Raw genomic sequence first — 15,671 nt, 5'->3', positions numbered from 1 at the left:
ATTTCTAAGTATATACTTCTATATGTTAGTGGCAGTAGATTATCTGTCATACTTCCGCTCTCCTTTTTTCATCATTCTCTCATTTCCATCACTCTTTTTTTTGTCTCCTTCTCTTCCCCTTCTAAAGCTGAGCTCTGGCTGATAGTCTTTTCATTGTTTAACATTTTATATACCAAGCTGTCAAATATGAAATGTTTAGTTTGGCATCTTGCACCGTTTAATGAAGCGTTGTGTTACTCGCGCAGCAGCTTCTGCATATAAAGCATAATTTAATTTGATTGGTCATCTCAAATATGTTTTTACATTGATGAACGGTGACAGACCGCAGGCAGGGCAGCTCAGACAAGAAGATATCCTTGCAGCTTTAAAGAAGTGTTAATACTCTATTAGGCAATTATTTCGCAACATTTATTACATTTAACACATATTAACACTTGCATATTGTTGCCCTTGACTGTTCTAGTTGCTTCTATTGCTCTCATTTGTAAGTTACTTTGGATAAAAGTGTCTACTAAATGTATTATGCACACCTCGGAACAATACAGAGGTCCAGACCTCATATCTGGCTAAGGCCATCGTGTAGCAGCCTAGTTTACCTCAACACTTCAGTTTACATGGTCGGAGCTATTCAGTCTTGTTCAGCTAGTTTCTCCACAGAGCCTTTACTGTACATCCCTATTACCCACTTACATTAAATTAATGCAGAATCATTCTTGAATTTTGGTGATTCCCTAGATATTTTTTTGTTTTTGAAGTTTTAATCATTTGTCAGTCGGGCAAATAAAATTCTCTTTCACTTGCCCCTTCAAAAAATCCACTTGTCCCGGACAAGTGTTAATGTCGAGCCCTGGTCGTGGTATTGAGGGTGGAGGTTATTCACTGTTCCAGCCGGACCTGAGACTCGAACCCGCAACCTTCAGGTTACAAGTCCGACTCTAACCATTGGCCCATGATGCCCCTAAGGAGTAATGTTTTACTTAAAGGTCCCATGGCATGACATTTTCATTTTATGAGGTATTTCAACATTAATATGAGTTCCCCTAGCCTGAATATTGTCCCCAAGTGGATAGAAATGTTGATGGGTGTAAACCGAGTTCTGGCTGTCTTTCTCTGCCTTTGAAAAAATGACAGGCCAGACGAGCCAATCCTGAAGTCTCCTGTTATGACGTCCAAGCAGGAACGGTTTCCTCCCTTTCCTCCGCCCAGAGAATCTGCCACGCCCATGCAAACGCTCCAGAGATCATGGGTTGTGAACGAGTGAACGCTGGCAGTTTCTCAGTGTTTGGATGTACAAATGAAAACAGAAGTCTTTTTTCAGTTCCTTCTGATCTGTGATCAGTGATTTCTTATGTGTAGTTAATTATTTATTATTCGTGCACACGCAGCGGCTTCTCTCTCTCCCGACAGAACGGTGTTTTCGTGTTTTCTATCTTGTGAGTCAGTGTTTTTGTGCGTCCTCGTCGCATCTATCTGTTCTTAAATGTGCATACAGTCGGGAGTTTCTGCTCAACATCGGCAGAGTAACATCTTTAGAGATAAACCTCACGCACGCCGAAGCTCGGCCTTCAACATCCCCGACCCCCAGTACTGCATCTGGCCCACAGCGGAGGCACCAAACGCGGCGTTAGATTAAGCAGAAGGGGGGTAAGCGTGAGGGTATCCGGCTAGGCTAGCCAGCTTTCCCCACAATAAACTGGATTACATTCGATTACTGCTGTTGTGTCTTTGTTTGCGCTGTGTAAGTTACTCAATGCGCGTCAATGACGCTATTCATATGATTGGAACATATCTAGAAATAATGCTTTAATCAAACTTACTAACTTGTTCATCTCGCTGTAATGGTACATTGCATGTGTTACAAAGTTGGTAGAATAATGATGAAGAGGACTCGGCGTGACTGGGACTCGTGTTTATTCAGAACTCTCAGATACAAACACAATAAACTCGCGCTGACAGACAGCCTCTCACAACTCAGTAGTTACTATAAATAACTTTGTTAGCAATCGCTCCGTCTCTGTGATGTCCGGTTCGCGAACGAATCATTCTTTTGAATCGGTTCTTTTTAGTGAACCGAACCAGTTCACCAAATCGGACTGAATCGTTCTAAACGGTTCGCGTCTCGAGTCAGCGCTGATCCATAATTTACTAAAGTTACTAACTTTCTGACATGAGTGACAGCCCCTCCGACTAGAAATAAACTAATAACCTGAAGTATATTCTAGTAACTACAACAGTTCACCCTGAACTGAGACATGCTGAGAGAACTGATGAGAAGTGAACTCAGGTCCATCCGTCTCTCTGGCAGCAGCTCGTGCGTTGTAGACCTCGTTAAACCACGCCTCCTTCGCTCATTTCAAATGCAAAGATGTCAGCCAATCACAACAGTGGGCGTTTTTACTGAAGTCTCACAGCAGACACGCCTCTTGAAACAGGGCCTTCAGCCACAGGGCAAACAGCAGTATAGACAAAATGCCTTTTATTTCTAAATTATGACATTTTATGATGTAAAAATCATACTAACAATATAAGTACACCTCAGGAAACACTATAAAATAATAGAAAAATGCCATGCCATGGGACCTTTAAAGGGGCTATATGCAACTTTTTCCCCAAAATAAACGTAACAATAGCCTTTTTATTTGACCATTTATGACTCAAACATCTCCTGATGAGCATACTGACACCTTGTCCGCTCACAGTATAAGCCTGTATCCTATTTTTCATATTTTCTGACGGGTCGTTTTTTCCCGCGCGGTCCGCGGATGTGACGTCAAGCGCGTTCATGTTAAACTTTTCAGATCACTCTGCCACCACCGCTAGTCAGCAAGTAGCCTACACTCGCAAGCAGTGCAATGGATTTAACGAATACACAGAAGAGACCCAGGACAACTCGGACATCAACAGTAACTCCACAGAAGACTAAAAAAGTTAAACCCCTGACAAGTGGCCAAAAAAGGTCGAAGATTGAGAGAGACCGGCGCCTTGCAAGGCCTAGAGTGAACATCGGCTTCGCATTTGAGCCTTGGAGGGAGCTCAGATCTGTGTTGGAAATACGAAATGACCCAGAAATGGGTTATTATATAGCCATGTAAAGCTACATTATATTGTTTGTTGTTTCTATATCTTAACAAAAAATAAGAGGTAAATGAAGATGTAAAGTGTGATGCATTTTATTTCACATAAGACATGTAACGTTAGTCAATAAATATTGCTAAATAGTATTATGTATGTGTCTTTCATACTTGGTGATAGTAAGCTACTTGTGTATAATAAGTGGTCAAGGACAGTGCTCAGATTTGTGTTTTTAATATTCTACGAAAGTTTCGGTCTGTGCGCCCTTCATCAGCGTGTAGGCCAATGGCGAAATGGGTTTATTTATTTATTTAATGTATTAATTTTTTGTGTAGTTTGTCAGCTACACGTTTGACGTTTTGATAAGAGAACACTTATCTCAAACAATATATGTATTTGACTGTTCTTACCTCTGTAAACATAATGTTGACCTCCGTGCAGCAGATGACTTGTGAATGGTGCGTGTAGTACGAGCGCGCGCTGCGAGAGCGAGCAGAAATGAAGAGCAGTTCTGTTTTTTGGCCACAGGTGTCAGTCGCGAGTTTAAATTTCAGAAAAACGCATATAGCCCCTTTAAGATTTCCAGGGAAAACACTCCCAACTTGTACCAAGGCTACTTTTTTACTTTGCTTACATTTACACCAATAAAATGTTGGTCTATATATTTTTTTCTATATCCTCATAAATATCATCATTGCAAAAATATTCTTGAAACATCGAGATATCATTTTGAGGCTGTATCACCCCCCCCCCCCCTAATTACTATTTTTAAAAGAAGTCTCTTCTGCTAATCAAGCCTGCATTTATCTGATCAAAAATACAGAAAATGACTAATATTATGAAATATTATTACTTTTCTATTGTAATATACTGTAAAGAATAATTTATTCCTGTGATCAAAGCTGGATTTATCATTATTACTCCAGTCTTCAGTGTCCCATGATCCTTCAGAAATCATTCTGATATTATTAAGTGAAAAATGTATGCATATAACATTTTATATATTAATGTTTATATATTAATGAGACTAATAATAATAATTGTATTCGATAAATACAAATATTTAACACATTACTACTACAATAACATTTTCATTATTTAAAAAAATTAAAATAGAGTATTTAAGAATAAATATAATATAATAATAATAATAATAATAATATTATTAATAATAACATTTTTATTTTACAGAAAACTGCTGGGTTACCTGTTAATATGCAGACAGCATATTACTAAAAAGTCTAAGTATTTAATATGAAATTTGAGCCTCTTATGCATCCACTGTGGGGGAAAACTGTACATTGGAGAAAAACATGGATTGTCATATAAATGTATTTAGAGAGAAGTATTATTTTTCTTATTTGCTACCCAAACGTTTCATTCATACTGGAAGCCAGAGGGCGCCCTCGAGCAGAAACTAAACATTTCCCTCAGAGAAGTAATCGTTAGCCCTAATGTGAAGCTAGCGATGTAGGATAATAGACTGAAGATAGAAACGCTTTGACTGATGAAATAAACAAGACAATAAACACGACTGCATCAAGATATGGTGCATATGAGTTCTTCAAGCCTTCACTATTGTCATAATAATAAGGTATGCAGTGCTGATGCAGACTTTATCACTGTGTAGAATAATAGAAAACAATGCTTGTCTGCCTCATTCTGTCCAACAAAATACGTTATTAAACGTAGATGTATTTTGCGGGCAGGTAATTGCCTTTATCACGGGATTTGTAGTTTTATCACCGCATGTGTACCAACACCCCCAGAAAGAACTACAACACACCGAACGAACGCTCTGAGGGCGGCGAAGCAAAGACTCTAGAGCTTCACTTTTCCACTTTGCGTCTACGATTCGATACCATTTTGCTACTGTGTAACGTTAATAACTTTCTGCGGCCAGCGTTTCTGGAAAGGAACAAGGATAAAACCTTTTTTTTTTGACCTAACTGAATGAAATGTAAGACCTTGGATGAAAATCTGGCCGTTTTTAAAGGGGTGGTAAAACACATTCTTTTGAAGGCTTGACTGTGTTTGTGGGGTGCACTGTAACATGTGTTCATGCTTCGTTTAAAAAAAAATTGCCTTATTTTTCATATATTTGACCTTTATTCTACACTGCTCTGTCCCTCCTTGTAAAACGGTCTGATGCTTTCCGGGTTGTATGAAGCCAGTCCCTCAAAAATACGCAGTGGGCTCTGATTGGTTAGCTGGCCCAGTGTGTTGTGATTAGCTAAACGCCTAGTGCACGTATGTCGGAAACGTCACGCCCCTTACCGGAGGCTGTGCTTTGGTTAGTGAAACAACGGCGTCAATAAAACCATACCAATCTGAGCCCGAATCAGACCCAGAACATTTGAGTGAAGATGATCGAGCAGAACCTGTTCAGTCCTCAAGTGTAAAGACTGCGGATCTATAATGATCGCTACTGAATGGCACTTTAACTTTTGTATTTTTAGAACGATTATAGCCAAATATCTGTCGCAAGAACTAACCCAAAACAAACACTAAGCACTGGCTTTAACTAGTAAGTTAGCCAAATCACACACAGAACCATGTTTAGCATGCCTGTAGATAAACAATACATAAAAGCTCTAATCAAAGAATCATTTACACTAATGCCAGGTTCGCTGTTGAGATTTTAACGTTAGTGTTTGTAACGATAGGTGTTCGTCGGATAACGTTAAGTATGAATGAGCATTTAACAGACTGGTTTGCAGAACAGCGCTGTCATCTGTTTACTTCCTTGCTACAACCTATTACAGGAAAACACATCGATGAAAAATAAATCAGACTTACAGGTTGTGGCCCGTAAACAGCTTCTGTTTGTAAATCCAGCTTTCAGGACAAGCCGTTGTGCATATCCTGTATTGAACTCGCGAAGTTTGTGGAAGTTTGTTTTGTCCTCCGTGAAATGTGCAGCGCGCGCGTCATGCATCCACGCACCGGCAGTGTTTTTTTCACGCAGCTGACGTTGTGCAAATCTGGCATTGAAATCGCGAAGACGGTGGATGTTTTCCTCAGATGTGCTGCAGGAGCCCTTCGCGCGCCTGATTCCCCGCTGACTCAAACACACGTGCATATAACATGCTGTGTGTTAAACGCTCTGCAACGCACCCCCGTCCCTATGAAGGCTGAACAGAGCAAGTGCCCCAGACCTGCAATCCGGATGAAAATAACAGCGTTTCCTCGGCATCGCGGCAACAACACTCCAGCCTAACTATACCACAACAGCGCCGCGATACAAAATGGCCTCACCCCCCCTTATTTAATCTTCTCGGAGGAGGGGTTTATGTAAATATTGAGCCTAGTGATGTCAGCAAGCCCTGGAGGAATGTGTGTAGTCGCCTACTGGCCGTTTGCTGTAGTTCTTAGAAACTGATTTCTTTAAAAGCAAATATCTCCCTTTGCTTTAAACTTTGAACGTTGTAACTTTGCAGATGTTGTTTATGCTCAAGCAGCAACATTACACGCTAGCTAAAGTTAGAATAGTGAAATCGTGGTTTACCACCCCTTTAAGACATTTTAAGGCCTTAAAGGGTTAGTTCACCCAAAAATGAAAATTCTGTCATTAATTACTCACCCTCATGTCGTTCGACACCCGTAAGACCTCCGTTCATATTCAGACACAAATGAAGGTATTTTAGTGTAAAGCTGATGCTGAGAAAGGCTTCAGATAGGCCTCCATTGGCATTCAGAACATTTACACTCACAAGACCCATAAAAGGCACTAAAAACGTCGTTACAAAGTCCATCTCACCACAGTGACTCTACAATCATTTTACGAAGCGACGACAATAGTTTTTGTGCGAAAAAAAAATCAAAATAACACCTTTATTCACCTCTTCTTGTCTTGTGTGTGTGCCTCCACGACGCATGCGCGAGAATATGGCGCAGATCCGGCGTTCGGACACATGACCCAGAAGAGATTTGTTTACAAGCAGAGGAAGACGCGCGTGTCTAAGCTGTTGGATTCTACATTGATCGTGCTTTAGGTCTCGGCGTAGTTCTCAAAATGGGGCTAAAGTGAGCATTTCATGGATTCCCGAACGCCGGCGCTAGGTCATATTCTCGCGCATGCGTCGTGGAGGCACACACGGAAGACAAGAAGAGGTGAATAAAGGCGTTATTTTGATTTTTTTTCGCACAAAAACTATTGTCGTCGCTTCGTAAAATTATTGCAGTGGTGAGATGGACTTTTTAACAACGTTTTAAAGGGTTAGTTCACCCAAAAATGAAAATTCTGTCATTAATTACTCACCCTCATGTCGTTGGACACCCGTAAGACCTCCGTTCATATTCAGACACAAATGAAGATATTTTAGTGTAAAGCTGATGCTGAGAAAGGCTTCAGATAGGCCTCCATTGGCATTCAGTACATTGACACTTCCAAGATCCATGAAAGGCACTTAAAACGTCGTTACAAAGTCCATCTCACCACAGTGGCTCTACAATAATCTTACGATGCGACGACAATAGTTTTTGTGCGCAAAAAAAAAAAATCAAAATAACACCTTTATCCAGCTTGTTCTTGTCTTCCGCGTGTGCCTCCACGACGCATGCGCGAGAATATGAGCAGATCCGCCGTTCGGACACATGACCCAGAAGAGATTTGTTTACAATCAGAGGAAGACGCGCGTGTCTAAGCTGTTGAATTCTACATTGATCGTGCTTTAGGTCTCGGCGTAGTTCTAAAAACGGGGCTTAAGTGTGCATTTCATGGATTCCCGAACGCCGGCGCTACGTCATATTCTCGCGCATGCGTCGTGGAGGCACACACGGAAGACAAGAAGAGGTGAATAAAGGCGTTGTTTTGATTTTTTTTGCGCACAAAAACTATTGTCGTCGCTTCGTAAAATTATTGCAGTGGTGAGATGGACTTTGTAACGACGTTTTAAGTGCCTTTTATGGGTCTTGTGAGTGTAAATGTACTGAATGCCAATGGAGGCCTATCTGAAGCCTTTCTCAGCATCAGCTTTACACTAAAATATCTTCATTTGTGTTCCGAATATGAACGGAGGTCTGACGGGTGTCGAACGACATGAGGGTGAGTAATTAATGACAGAATTTTCATTTTTGGGTGAACTAACCCTTTAAATTAAAAAATAATAATTTTAGACTTTTTAAGACCCCGCGGGAACCCTGTAACCTTTCCAACTGTACAAAAATGATTCTCTGTTGTGGTTTACCCTTGAAGCTCTTGCTGGAGATCTCGTCTGACCCAGACTGCTCCTCCAGACTCCTCAACATAGTGGCGTCGCTCTGCACCAGCCAATCAGCAACTTTGTTCTCCACCGATATCACCTCTGTAAGCCTGGCTATCGACTCCTTGGTGGGGTTCCTGCGCTGGCGGACGGCGAGCTTTGTGACGTGGTCCTTGATCTTCATCTTTCCAGGGGTTTGGTCATCAAACTCAATGGTGAAGGAGGCGTGGCCCTGAACCACTGGGGGCGTGGACGGGGGTTTGTGGTCCGTGTCTTTTGTGGGGATCTCTTGGACTTCCAGGGATGCCGATTTGGGCTTTGGATGGATCTCCTTCGTGGGAATCTCGAAGTAGCTCGGCTCCTTGCGGTAGGAGTAACCGGACTTGCCCTGGCCATCGTGAAGCTCATCTGGAGAAACACTGACCTCACATCTGGTGCCATCCTTGTGGTTTTCTGTGAAAAGACATCAGCGTTATTAATGATCGTTAATATGAACTAATAGTGATGGGAGAAACTGAGCATAGCAACTAGGGATGCAAAGATATCGGTATGATATCCGATATATTAAAGCTGATAAATAATGTATTATTCCTTCAGCTGAGACACTTCAGATGTGCACTGTTCATCATGATGAGTTTGATTTGATTGAAATCACTTCAAAAAAAGGAAAATACAGTTTAGAGCAACATGTGCAGCGCAAGTCTGTCATATCGGCTACATAAAATCATAATTAAAACAGCTCTGTGGAGTTGGATTTTAGACCGAATTTCACTTTAAAACAGAACAAAAGAAGAGTAAAAAAAACAAATTAATCATAAAAATAAATAACCAAAAATATTTTTTAAATCCATATTCAAATAAATTTAGATCAAAATAAATGTAAGAATACACAAATTTAAAGAATAAACAAAACAGTAAAAATGTAAATTAAAAACTGGTGACTAATTATTTTAGACCCATACATTTTTATTTATTTATGTATTTTTACCTACATTTATGTTTTATAAATGTATTTGCATAATTTGTTTTATTAAATATTAAAATAAATGTATCAAACATAAATTTAGGTAAAAATACATAAATAAATAAAAATGTATGGGTCTAAAATAATGAATGTATTTTTAACCAAATTTATGTTGACTTTAATTGTATATATTTTTTTAAAATCTATAATGTCACCCGTTTTTATTTATGTTTTTCTGTTTTATTTATTCTTTAAATTCATGTTTTTTTTTTAACCTAAATTTATGCTTTTATACATTTATTTGAATCTGGATTAAAAAATATTTCTAAAATAATTATTCAAATACATTTATAAAACAAATTTAGGTAAGAAAATAAATCTAAAAATACATGAATTTAAAGAATAAATAAAATTGAAAAACATACATAAATAAAAACTGGTGACATTAATTATTTTATATATGTAAAAAAAAATCCATAATGTCACCAGTTTTTATTTATACGTTTCTGTTTAATTTATTCTTTAAATTCTTTACATTGAAACATTTATTTATATCTACATTTATGTTTTATAAATGTATTTTAATCATGCATTTAAAAATATTTCTAAAATAACTATTCAAATAAATGTATAAGACAAATATTACAACATGTGCAGCGCAAGTCTGTCATATCGGCTACATAAAATCATAATTAAAACATCATAATTGTGTGTTTGGGACATGGATTTAATGCTGAGACTTTTGTTTTTGTAATCAGACTCTCAAATTATATAAAAATTGGCCAATATATATCGGTTATCGGTTTTTAAAATATAAAGAATTATCGGTATCGGGCAAAATGTTCATATCGGTGCTTCCCTACTCAACACATACGAGTTCATCATATGCTCATTTATTGCAATTCTTCTTCTTACGATTGTTGGAACGGACGTCGTGACAGATCTTGTTCTTCCTGTACATCTGAGAGATATGGATTATTGAAAACCATGTGGGGCGGGGACTTGGTTCAACCCATCGATTGTTGATTGGATGCTGAGATGTGGGCGTGGCACTCAGAAATGAAGGCGGGTTTGAATGCGAGCCTGCAATCGATTGTAAGAAAGAGGCGGGGCTTATGCAAATTAAACAACTGGAGAAATCGGGCATACGTCACTAAAGGAAGATCGAGTAGGGATGCAACGATATATCGGTATCGGCAGATATATGTGCATTTTTAATGTTATCAGCCCGATAAGAAAATTATTCCGATATATTAAAGCTGATAAATAATGTATTATTTCCTTGTAAATCTATATCATTTTCTGTCCAAACTAAAACAAAATTTCAGTATGAAACAACAATATAATTTAAATAAATTATAACTGGTGACTAATTCATTTAGATATATTTTATTTTAAATATTCATACATTTGTTCAATTTGTGTATTTTATGTTTATTTTTACCTAAATTTATGTTTTATACATTTATTTGAATCATTTTTAAATCCGTAATCAAATATATGTATTAAAAAAAATAAATATACATTTTAGGTAATAAATGTAAAAATACATGAATTAAAAAAAAAATAACATTATGGATTTAAAAAAAAAAATCTAAAATAATTAATATCACAAGTTAGTTTGATTTATTCTTTAAAAAATGTAACATTTAGAATTTTTAACCTAAATTGATGTTTTAATACATTTATTTGATTTGGATTATTTTATTTGATATATATATAAATTTAGGTAAGAAAATAAGTATGAGCTATAAAACAGAAAAACAAAAATTACTTTTGTTTTTCTAATCAGGCTCTCAAAAATGATATAAAATGTTTGATTTATCGGCGATATATCGGATATAACCAACCGATATATCAGATTCTTTATATTCAAATATAAAGAATTATCGGTTATCAATACAGGACAAAATGTGCATATCGGTTCGTCCCTAATTACGACAATCTGAATCAATTGATTCACAATATTATTCACTTTTTGAAGCGTTAAAAAGCTGAAACGTATGCGTTTTGGGGACCTGAAAATAGAAAATTTTGAAAACAATATCGTTATCGTCTCCGTTTAAACTACAAAAACATGAATTTGTCAAAACAGTGACATCATTCGTATGCGTATTACGCGTTCAGTCTATAGTTGTGTAGCGTTTCTCTAAGTGTCATCGCCATCTACTGGCCTGACAGCAGAATACAGCGTTTTCACGGACTCGCGCTGTGAACGTTTAGATGATGTCTGTACATGAAAAACGCAAGGTTTGGTACATCGCTGTTGCGTAAACGTACCCTAATAAATGTGTGTTCTTTTATTCATTTGAAGGGCTAGGCTAATCAGGTCTTGACTACTAGTCTGCTTAGCTACTCCATTTACTACACAAACGTGAGATTCATGGGTTTACTGAGAGAGCCTTGTTTACTGAAATCATGTGATTTTGTCAGTTTGATACGCACTTGAAACTGCTTCAAAACTAAAGATTGGCAAAGGTTGTGAAGCTTCACAGAAGCAGGTATTTGGAAAGCATCAGGCAGATTAAGATGAGGTATTTTAGGAATATCGTACGGTCCTAACATGTGTTTACTGTCCAGCATTAAGTCATTTTCTGTCCAAACTAAAAACCAATCTGCAGATTGAAGCAACAATATAATTTATGATTAATATACAGCTCTGTGGAGTTGGATTTTAGACCGAATTTCACTTTAAAACAGAACAAAAGAAGAAAAAAAAGTGTAAAAAAACAAATGAATCAACAAAAAAAAATAACCAAAAATATTTTTAAAATCCATATTCAAATAAATTTAGATCAAAATAAATGTAAGAATACACAAATTTAAAGAATAAACAAAACAGTAAAAATGTAAATTAAAAACTGGTGACTAATTATTTTAGACCCATACATTTTTATTTATTTATGTATTTTTACCTACATTTATGTTTTATAAATGTATTTGCATAATTTGTTTTATTAAATATTAAAATAAATGTATCAGACATAAATTTAGGTAAAAATACATAAATAAATAAAAATGTATGGGTCTAAAATAATGAATGTATTTTTAACCAAATTTATGTTGACTTTAATTTTATATATTTTTTTAAAATCTATAATGTCACCCGTTTTTATTTATGTTTTTCTGTTTTATTTATTCTTTAAATTCATGGTTTTTTTTTTTAACCTAAATTTATGCTTTTATACATTTATTTGAATCTGGATTAAAAAATATTTCTAAAATAATTATTCAAATACATTTATAAAACAAATTTAGGTAAGAAAATAAATCTAAAAATACATGAATTTAAAGAATAAATAAAATTGAAAAACATACATAAATAAAAACATTAATTATTTTATATATTTAAAAAAAAATCCATAATGTCACCAGTTTTTATTTATACGTTTCTGTTTAATTTATTCTTTAAATTCTTTACATTGAAACATTTATTTATATCTACATTTATGTTTTATAAATGTATTTTAATCATGCATTTAAAAATATTTCTAAAATAACTATTCAAATAAATGTATAAGACAAATATTAGGTAAGAAAATAAATCTAAAAATACATGAATTTAAAGAATAAATAAAATTGAAAAACAAATAAAAACAGGTGACATTATGGATAAAAATTTTAAAAAAAAAAAATTAATGTCACCAGTTTTTATTAATGCGTTTGTTTTATTTATTCTTTAAATTCATGCATTTTTAAATACATTTTTACTTAAATTCATGTTTTTATAAATTAATTTGAATTAAGTAAAGTAAAATAAATTCTTAATACATTTTTTTAAGACAAAAATTTAGGTACGAAAATAAATGCATGAATTAATAAATAAATGACGGCATTTAAGTTTAAAAAAAAAAAAATCTACATTTAAATAAATGTATAAAACAAACTTTACTTTATTTAAAAAGAATACATAGATTTAAAAAATAAATAAAACAAAAACAAACAAATAAATATGTGTGTTATTCAGCATGATAAATCTCATTTTTAAAGCATGCGTTAAATCTCAAAGCCATAAATGTGTGTTTGTGCTGCAGCTGGTTAGGACATAACCTCAGATTAACAGGGATTTAATCACAGCGTGGCTGGTTAGGACACGGAGAAACTCGACATCAGTGTCTGAAGAGAGTCATTAAAACACTGTGTTTAATATCTAGACTAGATGTCAATGTGTGCTAACGCTAACCCAAAGGGTGACTCCTAACTTAAAGCACTAAACTGCAGCAGAACAAAGGTTTCTATGGTCACGCTGTAATCTGTGAAGAAAACTTTGAGAAGTGCTTAAGACTGGAGGGAAACACAATGGCCTTCTCTTTGGACTCTGGCTAAGACGGAGGCTAATCCATCACGACATGTGTAAAGCTCATGCCAGAGGAGTTTAGCACTGAACACCACCAGCTAACACTAAAGGGTTCGCACTCTTTTTCAGCAGCCATTTTCCAGTATTTTTCTCCATTAGGTCTCCTGATGGGGTTTTGGTTTCCTTGCCACTGTTGCCTCTGGCTTGGCGTGCTCACTAAATTTTTCAACTAAACATCGATATAAATCTAATTAATAAACTAAATTAACCATTTAAACTAAATTACTGATCGAATTATTGATCTAAAGCACACACTGTCACTGTATGATAATTGAAATTAACTGATGACATCAGCGTTTTCTCCAGAATGGCTGAATAAAATTATGCTGCATTATTTTCCTGTTTAACACTGTAAAGCTGCTTTGAAACAATCTACATTGTTAAAAGCGCTATATAAATAAAGACTTACTTTTCCAGGACATTTTCAATTTTACTACGGCGGGAGTAAAAGACAAGGATCATGCCAAATATTGCTCTAAGTCTTTAAAAGCTGTACAGTTTATTGCCATTACTTAACAATCCAGCATTTTTCAATATGAGCTCTTAATCATACATTATGACTGTGGAAGCTTGTTTACACCACAGAATAAGAAATAAAAGATAATTGTGACTTTTTTATCTCGCTATTCTGACTTTCTCGCAATTGCGAGTTTACATATTTGTGATATAAAATGCAAAAATTGTCGCAATTCTTTTTTCCTCAGAATTGGACTTGCAATTGCAGTTTAGATCTCACAATTCTGAGAAAAGACGTCAGAATTGCAAGATATAAACTCGCAACTGCGCAAAAAAGTCAATTGTGAAGAAAAGGTCAGAATTGCGAGTTTATATCACGCAATTCTGACTTTATAACACACAAATGTGACTTTATATCAAAATGATGTGATTAGTTAGCAGCTTACGAGTTAACATACATACATTTGAGCAGTTATAGCATTAGCAAGACTAAACATCATTATTCAAAATACAACTCACACGTATCAAACTCAGCATTCCTGAACATGTGCTTTCTGCAACTAGCGCTAATTGTTTGGGCCAGCGATAAACTCTTTATACTCAGCTAAAGAAATAACTTTTTTTAAAGAATTTTCCCAGACAACAACAACAAGATTTTCCAGGACATTTTACATTTTCTCAAATTTTCTATGTGTTTTCCAGGACTGGAAAATGTGTCATCAATTTTCCAGGTTTTCCAGGACGAGTGGGAAGCCTGTCAGAGAATGTGTCCCCAGTGTGAATGTGTTTCTGGGACTGATTGAGAAGTGGACATTTGCAGACCTGAGTGATGTTCATGAGCGCCGGGGTCGCAGCGCTGCCCCTTCTCCTCATCTTCACCCCACCAGGACGGCTGGCCGTAGAGCGGCGTGGGTCTGGACACGGGCGGATCTGTCAGGACACAAGGGAAAAGAGGAGTTTGAGGACCACGGAAAGAACAGGTGGTAGAAGAAAAATAAAAAATACATTACAAATCAATTTAAAACCAAGTATGCGTGCATGTCAGTAAGCAAGCAAGTGTGCGTGTAAGTAAGTCTGCGTGTAAGTGTGCGTGTAAGTAAGTCTGCGTGTAACTGTGCGTGTAAGTAAGTCTGCGTGTAAGTGTGCGTGTAAGTAAGTGTGCGTGTAAGTCTGCGTGTAAGTGTGAGTGTAAGTAAGTGTGCGTGTAAGTGTGCGTGTAAGTAAGTCTGCGTGTAAGTGTGCGTGTAAGCAAGTCTGCGTGTAAGTGTGCGTGTAAGTAAGTGTGGGTGTAAGTGTGCGTGTAAGTAAGTGTGCGTGTAAGTAAGTCTGCGTGTAAGTGTGCGTGTAAGTAAGTGTGCGTGTAAGTCTGCGTGTAAGTGTGCGTGTAAGTAAGTGTGCGTGTAAGTGTGCGTGTAAGTAAGTGTGCGTGTAAGTGTGCGTGTAAGTAACTAAGCGTGCAAGTAAGTAAGCGTGTAAGTAAGCGTGCAAGTAAGTAAGCGTGTAAGTAAGCGTGCATGTAAGTAAGTGTGCGTGTAAGTAAGTGTGCATGTGTGTAAGTAAGTGTGCGTGTAAGTGCGCGTGTAAGTTAACGTGCGTGTAAGCAAGTGTGCGTGTAAGT

At 36.4% G+C, this 15,671-nt stretch overlaps 1 protein-coding gene across 4 annotated transcripts in view; it reads right to left on the bottom strand.

Moving 5' to 3' along the window:
• The window catches only part of cep170ba (centrosomal protein 170Ba), a 73,989-nt gene that overhangs the window by 29,608 nt on the left and 28,710 nt on the right, over window positions 1-15,671 (bottom strand). For all 4 annotated transcript variants that reach the window (XM_079833700.1, XM_079833702.1, XM_079833699.1 and 1 more), the window contains exons 7-8: window positions 14,876-14,983; window positions 8,262-8,729 (exon numbers count right to left, since the gene is read on the bottom strand). In XM_079833700.1, the coding sequence (XP_079689826.1) occupies window positions 8,262-8,729; window positions 14,876-14,983 (576 nt within the window). The remainder of the gene's footprint in view (window positions 1-8,261; window positions 8,730-14,875; window positions 14,984-15,671) is intronic.

The sequence above is a fragment of the Gobio gobio genome (assembly GCF_949357685.1).
Source record: "Gobio gobio genome assembly, chromosome: 13".
Classification (NCBI taxonomy): domain Eukaryota; kingdom Metazoa; phylum Chordata; class Actinopteri; order Cypriniformes; family Gobionidae; genus Gobio; species Gobio gobio.
This window is presented reverse-complemented; position numbering and strand designations above follow the sequence as displayed.